This window comes from Etheostoma spectabile, chromosome 2 (genome assembly GCF_008692095.1).
Source record: "Etheostoma spectabile isolate EspeVRDwgs_2016 chromosome 2, UIUC_Espe_1.0, whole genome shotgun sequence".
NCBI lineage: Eukaryota > Metazoa > Chordata > Actinopteri > Perciformes > Percidae > Etheostoma > Etheostoma spectabile.
Window position 1 is genome coordinate 4,684,396 of NC_045734.1, and position 11,362 is coordinate 4,695,757.

The window sequence follows — 11,362 nt, forward strand, 5'->3', positions numbered from 1 at the left end:
CCAAAACTACCCACAACACTTCTCATTCTCATTCATTTATTCTTATTCTTTATTCTTGTTTTGCACAGCAAGGAGCATAATTGTATTTGCTCAGTGTCCCCTGCAGAATGAGACAGCACTCATTCTGAAAGTAGAATGTGTGGTATTGGTGCTAAAGATTGGTTAATCTGTTGTTGTTTTTTTCCCTTAAGGAACCTTTCAAGGGAATTATGTTTCTCTCAGTATTTCACTGTCGTTCCTTCCCTGTCTGTCCCTGAGAAGACACATAGGCTAGATGTGGGAAAAGTTTTGAAACATGCAGTTTCAGGTGGTTCCATCCCCCTCAGCTGCATTAAAACCAGTAAAAATCGGACTTTCATAACACCTCTCATGCATTGACATATGACATTTAATATTTCAGGACTTTGCATTTGATCCTATATTGCTATATTATTTGTTTACCAATGGCAGGCAATATCAGAGCTGACAGACGTGACTGAACCCTAGTGTAAAGCTAAGAGCCATTAGAGCCGGGCCTGTTAGTCCTTCCAGACCACATTCCGGGTTTATTTATAGTCTGAGGTCTGCAGCACGGATCTGCTCTGCTGTGGCACGACTGTGTCACTCAGGGCTGGGGGTCTCCAGTCACGACCGAAATGATGACAAAATTCTGCACCACGGGAAGCTGACGTCACCGCGGTACAGTCACCTCCGCGGTGACGTCACGTGACGGAGGCCGGGTGGCAGGAGCCCGGGTGAATGCCATCTGCTGGATGGATTCAGACACTCACCCAGCATTACGTCATCAGGGAAAAACCGGTGCCAGCTGAGAGTCTGGATCTAAAGGCAAAACGAGCCTGTTTCTCTGCAAAAGTAGATCTCTTAAAGCCTACCTTAAACCTATTTGTCACATTAACAGGAATATACAATTGTGGAATTGAAATAAAAATAAATGAGTTAACCTATAAGAAAAAATATATAAATACAAGAAAATATAAGGTAAGATTAGATTGACAATATTGATATTGATCAATGTGTTATATCCCTGTAGGAACTGGAAAATATACAGTATGAATGATCGATAATTCAATAACATAACACAAGACAATCGAGTTTTATTCCTAACAGCGTTTCAGTTTTAGCTAAGAGAAAGTCTTGCAGCCAGGTGAAACAGAGGACTAGGCTAAACATAATAAAACAGAGTAACAAAGGCTACATAAAACGTGACAAAAGTACACATTGCACACATTAAATATACACAGTGTATAACGTATTTTTGGAAGTGGCATATGCAAAATACACAGGCAACAAAGTAAAACGTAAATAAAAATAGACTGTGCCAGTAAGCCTGTTGTGCCATAGTTGAAACGGATTGTGCCAAAGTAGAGTACTCTCCAGGTAGGCTGAGTCCTTGTCAGCGGCTTGGGTTCGATTCCGACCCGAGACCCTTTGCTACATCCTCTCCCTCTGCCCTCTCCTGTCTTCAAACTATCCCTTTAATTAAAAGCCCAACAGTAATATTTCAAAGAAACGAGAGGAAAAGCTCTGTGTGAACACGGTGCTGTTGAGTCGAGCTGCTGTCCATGGTGCTGAACGGATGAATGGCGACAGACGCGGTTAACTGCTGCAACGTGGGCTGCACGTGGTGGGAAATAAACGCGCTTTAAATGTCTGTGTGATTTGTGATTTGAATGGACACAATCCTAATTATCGCGAGAATCGGCAATAAGGGTTGGTCATGGCTGTTGAACGCTACCCCTGGTGAGTCTTCGAGACTTTTGTGTGGGGGTGTGTGTGTTGTGTGTGTGGTGTGTGTGTGTGTGTGTGTGGTGTGTGGTGTGTGTGTGTGTGTGCGTGTGTATGTGTGTGTGTGTGTGTGTGGTGTGTGTGTCAGCACAGTAAAGCTGATCTTGTATGATGGTGAGGACCCCATTCTCACATGAGTAAGCGCGCCTCCGCAAAAAACGGGAAAGGAGGGTTGCATCCATTGACTGGAGAGGAGAGAGAGAGAGAGAGAGAGAGAGAGAGAGAGAGAGAGAGAGAGAGAGAGAGAGAGAGAGAGAGAGAGAGGAGGAGACGAGAGAGAGGGAAACGGACTCGCCTATACGCCTAACATCCAGCTCCAGTCGACGACGGCACCACAGACAGACCAGCTGAGTGATCCAGGCCCCCCCCCTCAGCTCGACTCAACTCCCGGCAAGAAGAAAACGGACATGGGCTCCCCGTGAATCCAGGCGGTGGAGGGCAGAGGCGGGCCGGCGGGGGGTGGGGGGGAACGACGACGAGAGCGTGGTTGGAGAAAAACACCCAGAGAAGACAAACAAAAGCACAACCGAGGGTGCCTGCAACCATGAGCGGCTCGCGCTATTCACCAGGGCTGCGGCGGCCGCTGCCGCTCCGCCCGCGGACCACCGCGTGAGGCGTGGCTCGGAAACGCTCCGGGAAAACCTGTCAGCCGAAACGACTCGCCGAGGAGGAGAAGGAGGAGGTGGTGGGGAGGTGGTGGTGGTGGTGGTGGAAAAGATGTCCGCCTCGGTGGGGCCCCAGGGTGGCCCTCGCCCACCCACCGCGCCGCCATCCATGCCGGATCTACCGGACCTTAGCCATCTCACCGAGGAGGAGAGGAAGATCATCATGGCAGTGATGGCTCGGCAAAAAGAGGAAGAGGATAAAGAACAAGCCATGCTAAAGTAAGGGCAACGCTTTTTTTTTTCTTCCTCCTTTTCTGTGGAAGTTACAACGCATAGCAAAGCCCCCGTCAGTCCAGCACCGAGCTGCCCGTTACCAACAGCCCAGTGGTACCTTGGTCAACGCCACACACCCATCCCATCATCACACCCAGGAACCAGTAGCCGATGCACTTGTCGAGGTGGTTAGGTGCTCCCCCCCCCCAAAAAAAAAAAATTGTAGCCAGCAACGTAAAGGCAGAGCAGGAAGATCTCAGGGTGGGTTTGTAAAAGAAGTCAGCAGCAGAGATACAGCCGGAAGCTGCTGCTGGAATCAATCAATACATCAAACAATATAGTCACAGTGAATAGAGATGACCCGAAACAGGGTCAAACGTGTTACAGGTGCAGATAGGACCGTGAGAATGGGGTGTGACAGTGCTGCTGCTCTGTGTGTGTATGTGTGTGTGTATGTATGTATGTGTGTGTGTGTGTGTGTGTGTATGTGTAGGAGGGGAGGGGGGAGAAGATGAATCATAGCTTTTTCCATCCTTCACCCACTTGTTTTCATCAATGGGGACAGCACCCCATCCCTCAGTTTACACATCCAACACCGCTCTGATTTCCCTTTTACGCACGCACGCAGCCTGGAGTGGCTTTATTAGTGGAGATTTTTGCAGCCGCGGAGTGAATGTGTGCGTGTTTGTGCGCGTCTATTTGTATGAGTGTGTGTGTGTGTGTGTAAGAGGGAGATATCGCTTTGACGATAACAGGAGCAACAATGACATTATAGCTCATCGGGCCTGGAGCGACACAAAACCGTTTCATAAGCCCGACAGACGGGACGGTGGTGAGGCGGTGTGTGTTTGATCATTTGCGCTCCCCTCGGCGGAGAGAAGACGATGGGGTGTGGTTGAGAATCTTAGCAGCCTGGAACCAGGCACGATAGAGCTAGATGAGAAAAGAAACCAAATATATAGTACAGTAGCACCTTTGAAACCCCTCTGTACACCAGACCAAATGGCGATCCTACGTCAAATACTAAAAACCTGAGCTGAGTAGGAATAGGAAGAAAAAAACTGTGATACATTTCAGAAGGATGCTATAGGCTGGAACTGTAAGCCACTAAAGGAGAATCATAGTAACATGATAAGAGATAGATATAGGTCGCTTTAAACTTACTTTCTGTCAGACAGACATTACAGTGTTCCGTCCTGAGGGCTGGGGGTGTGCTACAGCTGCCTCATACAGGAAGGGGTTACGTTGCAGTTTGATGCCTCAGGGGTTTCCACCACAAGCAATGGCAATTTGAACCTCCAGTGCCCACACCTGCACTGAAACATGTGACGGCCCTGTCTGGCTACTGCTACAGAAGCCAGGGACAGGGCATACTGTATGTAGGACATGCTGTAGCTGTGGCAGTGTGTAGGACGTTGCCTTAGCAGACGTGCAGCATCCCATAGCACTCTGGCTCCTTTCTACCATTCTAATGGCTGTTTTCATTTCCTGACTGCAGCCTAAAAGGAAGCTGGGTGAGAGCTGCATGGGGAGAGGAAATGATGTATTTAATGTTCCATGAGGCACAGCTCTCAGGTTCAGTCATCATCGTCTGGCTAGACCATTTTTTGGATACAATGAAAAATGGGATCTTAGAGAAACATGCAAATAATGTTTAGGGTGCAGTGGTTAAGCAGTCTTTAATATTTACAACAGTGTGTTGAGAGAAGATCATCACACACACACACACACACACACACACACACACACACACACACACACACACACACACACACACACATACACACACACACACACACATACACACATATGTTGGAGCCTTTTACATGTTGGCGACATCCCTTTTGTAAATTTAAATTTACATATAAAGTATCTTTTTTAACTCCTGTGTTGTCTTCCTGCCAACCTGCAACTTTGTGTTTTTTGGGGTTGAAATTTCAACATTTTGTTGTTCTTTTTCTACACTTTTCTCGTCATTTTTGTCAATTTTATTCCAATTTTTTTGTCACTTTTTCCGATTCTTTGGTCACTTTTTCAGGATTTGAAAAAAAAAGGTTTTTGTTGATTTTTTTCCTGTGTTTTTGTAGTTTTTTTTCAACAGTTGTCAGTTCTTTCAACAATCTTTTGTCATAGTTCTGATATGGAAAGTTTTTGTAAACGGGTCAAACAAGAGAGTTAAGGATGATTCTTTAGGCATTTTGGCCTTTATTGATAGAAGAGATGAAGACAGGAAAGGAGGTGGAGAGACTGGGGGAGGACATGCAGCAAAGGCCCGCGGGACGGACTCGAACCCGGGCTGAGCCTTAGTACATGGGACGTAGATGAGCTACCAGGGCGCCCCACCATAAACAGTATCGTGAGTGATAGAATCTAATGGCACATTGGCAAATAGCCACCAGTGGTTTAAGAGTACACCCTGCATTAGCATGCATGATAGCTCTGTAGGGTAGATAGTTATGGACTATGGTTTATGGACTGTGTACTTATTTTTCTGTTTTAGAAAAGAAACAAGCTCTGCTGTGGTCTATGAAATATCAGTGTATGAGCAAAATGAATGTTGTGGAACAATCTTCGATCAGAACAAATTCTTAAGTGCTTACTGTACAATGCTGTATGGCAGGTGTCTTCACTGTTTTTTTTAGAGACGCTCAATGGTGTTTTTTGCCTCAAACGTCACCTCCCAGGCAACTAACTCTAACCCTAACCTTAAACATAACCATTGCCGCGCTGCCTGGAAGGACGTTGGGGGTAAAAACACCAAACACCAAGAGAGACAGAGCAGGGACCCCCTACTTATGTTGTAAAATTGAGCTCAAAATAAAATTGTGTGCAGGGTGGCAAAAGGCCTTTACACCCAATTATGCTTTTTATGGTGCATGCAAGCCATTAAACAAACTATTAAATACTTGGCATATTCATATATATGTTTTATATATGTTTTTATATGTTAAACATACATGCAGCACAGTGAATACTTGACTAAATCTGGATTGCTACTTTCTTCCAGAAATTAGTGACAACTAGAATTGGCCAGCAATTCTTTTTTTTTAAGATTAATTTTTCAGGTTTTTTTTCCCTTTATTAGACAGAGACAGTGGATTGACACGTGAAAGGGGGAGAGAGAGAGAGAGAGAGAGAGCTGGGGGAGGACAATAGTAACAGTTAGCGTCAGAAAAATGGCAACAAACATGGATAGATTGACACATCACGTAACACAGGTTGTTGTTAGTTGACTTACAGAAATAACAACTCTTAAACTGCCATATTTTTTTCAATTGTTGTAAAATATGCCAACAGGTCCTAACATGAGCGCGACATCAGACCGAGTGAATGAAGTGATAATCAGGCTAAATTAAAGACAGGCCACAAAAAAAAACTGTATTAATTAGTGTCAATTGATCCATCAGAGAGTGTCCATTTCTGTTATTTAAAAAAGGTCTTAGTGTATTGCTGTACAATGTTGCTACAGGTCAAAATATGTGGTTTGGCCCAATATGTTCAAAGTTTCTTGTATACAATTCAAAGCAACTTCTCAATCTTAGGTTATTGTCTACAGGCGCTCCGGGGGGGCTCCGTGGCGCCGGCTGCACCCTTTTCCAGGCTACAGTGGGGCATCCCGCCCCACAGGGCCGGGCATGGAAGCAGGCGGGCGGTGTGCCAGATCTGTGCAGAGCATCGACACAAAAACACAGACACTTTGCAGACAGTATGATATCAACATCCAAAACAAACGCGTCACCCTCAGTGGTTTCTGTGACATGAAAACTACATTCAAGACGCTAAAGGTTTTCAAATAGAAAAACGGCCAGAACTCACAGAGCTACCTATGGCTCAGTGGATAAGGCCAGTGAATGTGTACGTATTCGCTCACATAGTAGGCGTCCCTTCAATGTGGCCCAGGCCACAGCGTACACAGTGCTAAAAGAACGTAGCCACAAGCAGCCCAGAAGACCTCCGGATGTGGTCTGAGTGATCAGATCTCAGTGATTTTGATTTCGGCTCCTATAACGACCACAAAAACAATTCAACTGAGAAAAACTATTATTTTGCACGTAAACCTTTTTTTTTTAAAGTTTCTTGTGTTTGAAGGGAAATTTTTAAATCTTAAAATGGGAAAAGTATCGAGGGATATTTCAAAGTTCAAGGTGTTTTAATGGAAAATCTTTCTAAAAGTCAATGGGTAATACCCATTACATATAGGGGTATGTCCACCACCCCCACCAATACTTAGAAGAGGTGGATTTTGCCCCCATAAAAATTATGATATACAACTAACTCCCCAAAAGAGTTAAAAAAATAACTTCTCACGGGACTCAAAACATGTATGTGTCCTTCTTACCTTTAAATGTATTTTTCCCAAAGATTTCAGACACCCCTGTAGTAAACCATATCATCGTAACCTTTTAGCGCACTGAATATGCAGAAAGTTTTAGACAATACAGGAGAATAATAATAATTTCCTTAACATTAAGACATTTGCACCATAAACTGATGCAGAAATCATTGCAGAAAAATTCACCAGATTGCAGGAGATGAAGTGTTTGACACTCAAACGTTTCAGGGTTTCCTCCCCCAATGTGGAAACAAAACCTACTCCCTTGACCAAAATAATTGTGATTAGGATGTTTTCCATAATCAAGCAGCCCTACTTAGAGTAGTCCACTCATGATCAAATCACTCAGGATGCGTTTTGAAACCAGGTCAAAAGCCAGGGCCGGTGAAACTTCTACAATAAATTCATCTTTATTGGAGAAGTGGGCCTACAGTACATAACAGCCAACAATGCTTTCCCCTAGCAGTAAAAAGTCCCCTCCAAAAGGACATGCTGTACCTTACGTCCTAGACTATTCACCTGGTCAGCACTGTCCAATCGGGTCGCAGCGTTGCCTGAGACTTGAGCAGCTGGCAGTGATAAGGTTATACTGATACTGGACTTTATCTGTCATGAGTTTTACCTCCGGCATGAGAGGAACTCAGGTGCCCCGGTCTGCGCCAGAACACCTGGTTCTGGGCTAATAATGTGCTAGGTCAGGCTGAGATTCACAGCGCTAACCCAACACTTTGTCCATGTCCAGTGGTGGAATGTAACTGAGTACATTTACTCAGAAACTGTACTTAAGTAACACTTTGAGGTACTTGTACTTTACTTGAGTCTTTTCTTTTTCCATGCCATTTTCTACTTCTACTCGGCTACATTTCAGAGAGAAATGTAATGATTTTTACTCCATGACAGGGACGTGTACACATGTTTTGGGGGCAGGGGCGAAAAAAAAGGCCAACTCTTATAATTATTTATTTAAACAAAACGTTCCTCACCAATTTCATTTAAATTGGAACTCAACAAAGTGTGATCTAAATTTAGATTTTTTTAGTTAATAAATAAAAAATTTTGACTGGAAAGCTGTGCACAAACAAGAATATGTATCTATAAATTAATTTATTTTAAAAAAAAAATCTCCCCAGAAAAAAGGGTTCTTTCTCTCGAGGAATAAAAAGGTCAGGTGTCTATGTGTCAATGTGTGCACATGCCTGCTCCTCTCCATTAATCTGACAGCTTCAGTTGGTTACTTTACAAATTTAGATTTGTGCACAGAAGACACACTTATAAAAGTATGGTTTATAAAATATCATGTTATATTATTAATTTTACTACCCAACACTATAACAGCCCACAAGTCCAACTGACATGATTAACAGATTAAACACTGAGCTGATTGGGTCGTTTCCAGTTTCCAAAATGTGCAGATTTTTCTTCATTGAGTTCTTTGACTTTTAACACTTTAAGTACATTTTCTTCATTATACATACATACTTTTACTTAAGTCACATTTTCAAGTATTAGACCAGTATGTTATTAGCACTTTTACTTAAGTTTCTGAGTACTTCTTCCACCACTGTCCATGTCTATTACACTATATACTTCAGAGACTCCCTTCCTTGACTTGCTAAACCTCCATTGACTTCCTAATCCAGAGGATATTAGTGGAAGGGAGCTGTCATGCTGTAGGGAGAGAGAGCCAAATGCTGATCCCAGTAGTGAGCAACCTCTCTGATGCAGTGATGTTAAAAAAATCCGGAAACCCCACACTCCAACTTCCCATCCATCCCCTGGGAAATTTGGAGGCTTCCAAAATGTAAATATAGAAATAATGTGTAAAATATTGATGCTCTCAGCAGAGAGGTTGTAGACATTTCAGACGGGGGTGGACGCACAACACAGAGCCTTAAGGGTTGGAGTGGCGGGTTTGGTTAATGGAGGCGCCCACTTATGTTGATGTTAAGGCATTGCTAAAGTACTAGTAAACACTATTAGTGGTACAATTGGTGGAATTTTACTGGGAACTCACATCTGGCTTTAGTGTTATTTTTAGTAACATTCTTTAAAACGTTTCTTGTTTGTCGCTCAATACAAGGTGCAGATTGGCTGGAGTTTGTTGCTTCACACCAGATGGACAGAAGAAGAAATTAGAACCTAGGGCACAGAAGGAGGGAGAGAAGGGAGGATTTAGAGGTTTTAAGGATTAGAGCAGTGGAGAGAATGAGAGAGAGAGAGAGAGAGAGAGAGAGAGGGAGAGAGAGAGAGAGAAAAGGGGTAGACAAGAGGGGGTCCCACACACAAACACACACACACACACACACACACACACACACACACACACACACACACACACACTGCTAATCTCTCTACCAGGGCTCCCCATGGCGGCAGGCTACAGGGTGCATAAAGAGGGCAGCGTAGCCCCCCCCTTCCTGCTTTCTGATATGGCTGCCACTGTCCCCCAGCTGGTCAATTTTAGTTTAGTAGCCAAGTTTAACAGTAGGCTTTAAAGTGCTCATATTAAGCTTTGTTGGCTTTCCTTTATTGTGTTATATATCTTTTTTGTGCTTGTCATAGGTTATAAGGGAAATAGCCCGACTTACCATTTCCAACTGAAAACCAACTGTTCCAAAATTCTCGGTTGTAGTCCAGACTTTACTTCTGTGACCAACGTGCGTTTGTAACACGTTATAATGCTCGTCTAGCTGCGAGAGTGGCACGCCCTCACACCAAGCATGTTAGAGCAAAGGCCCCAAGAGTTCAGATAGTTGTATCGCCATGTTCAGTAGACAACGCAGAATTAAAACGTGACGTATGGAAGACTAATTTAATAACAATTAACTAACTTACTCTGAAACGTCTTGCCCCAGACTAGGTTGCAAAGCTGGTTCGGGTTGTTGTGCCTGTGTTTCGGGATCAGACTTGGGTTCCAACATGTAGGGCTGAGCCAAAGTCATGGTTACGGCAGATGCTAGACGTGTCAACGTCACAGGACGTACCTCATGGCCCGCCCTGTTTTGGCCTTATTCTGCCTCTGATTGGCTTACCCTGTTAACAGTCCCCACTCCTCATGCCTCAACCTAACTACGTTGAGACGTCTGGTTGATCTGATCTAGCATTTACCCCATGGTTACCGGCTGAAGCAGGTTTGCTTGGGATCGCACTAGCTTGCTTGTCGAGGCCACTCTGCTTCTGACTGGCTAGTAGTCCTTAACTAGGTACTGCGCGTGTGCGACTTCCAACAAAGAGTGAACAGAAGTGCGTACCTCACTCTGTAGCTAAAACAGAGCTCAACACAAAGGGTGAAAAGAGGAGCTGCAGCAATGTGCAGTAAATCAAATATATGGTTTTTAATTTTTAAATAAACCATGTAAACAAATTATGAACCTGAAAATTAGCATAATATGAGCGCTTTAAAGGCAGGGTTGGTAACTATTTCCAATATACACTTTTTTATATATTGTTTGAAATGGTCTTTACAGCCCGACAGTAAGAAATAACTTATGCTTTCTGAAAAAGAGTGAATAAGATGCATCATCTGTAGCTGCTGTAAACTTGTAAAAATACCCACCAATCATCAAAAACAGTATAGCCATGTTTATTTTAAACATTGGGTAGGATAATGTTAGGTGTTTGCCTACCGGTTAGATAGACAGACAGATAGATAGATATTTATTGAGCCCAATAAAATGGGAAATTATAGAATAATGAGACATGAAGTAAGACTGAAGTTTCTACGCTCTGCTCTGAAGCAGCGACGCAAAACAACATTACCAACCATGCATTTAAGTTTTATATTTATTTAAACAACAACAAATTGACTTCTGTTTTGTTGTGGAACTTAAAAAAGATATTCATAGCCTAAAGTTGCACTATTCAACATTTATAGACCAACAACAAATCACATGACCACATGTAATGTGAACGGAGGAGCTCAAACTGTAGTGTTGGACCCTGGGAATTATCACTTGACCCTGCAGTTCCTCCCAGCTGTATGGAGCGTATTTCAATAAGGAGAGACTAGTTTACAGATATTTCAAAGTTACATACAGCATAATAAAACGTACAATTATTTGAATTCCAGCTGATTTAACTTAGGAGAGAGCCTCGATTAAGAGTTAGGTCTTCCTGAAAGAATTTACGCTGAGCTACATTTTAATCAGTAGAGACTAGTTGCAGATATGCAAAAGGTTTATTGTACAGCATAATAAACTGTACAAAGTCTTTGGAGATTAGAGTCCATCGTTATACTAAAATAGTAGTAAAAAAAAAACTAATAGTTTGTGTATAGGGGTCCATCACAACCCCAAGATGGAATCTTGACACGGGTGGTGGCGGCTCCGGACCGCTCAGTTGGAGTAGATGACTGGAGGTGGAAGGG

The 11,362-nt window shown here is 43.3% G+C and overlaps 1 protein-coding gene across 24 annotated transcripts in view; it reads left to right on the forward strand.

Annotated features, from left to right (window-relative positions):
• The first annotated feature begins 1,905 nt into the window (after window positions 1–1,905).
• The window catches only part of rims1b (regulating synaptic membrane exocytosis 1b), a 174,675-nt gene continuing 165,218 nt past the window's right edge, over window positions 1,906–11,362 (forward strand). For 7 of the 24 annotated variants that reach the window (XM_032526776.1, XM_032526792.1, XM_032526768.1 and 4 more), the window contains exon 1: window positions 1,908–2,669. In XM_032526776.1, coding sequence (XP_032382667.1) covers window positions 2,503–2,669 — 167 coding nt within the window. In that variant the 5' untranslated portion in view covers window positions 1,908–2,502. Of the gene's footprint in view, window positions 2,670–11,362 lie in introns of all 24 variants that reach the window. The other 17 variants (XM_032526785.1, XM_032526812.1, XM_032526809.1 and 14 more) reach the window with 5 other exon arrangements.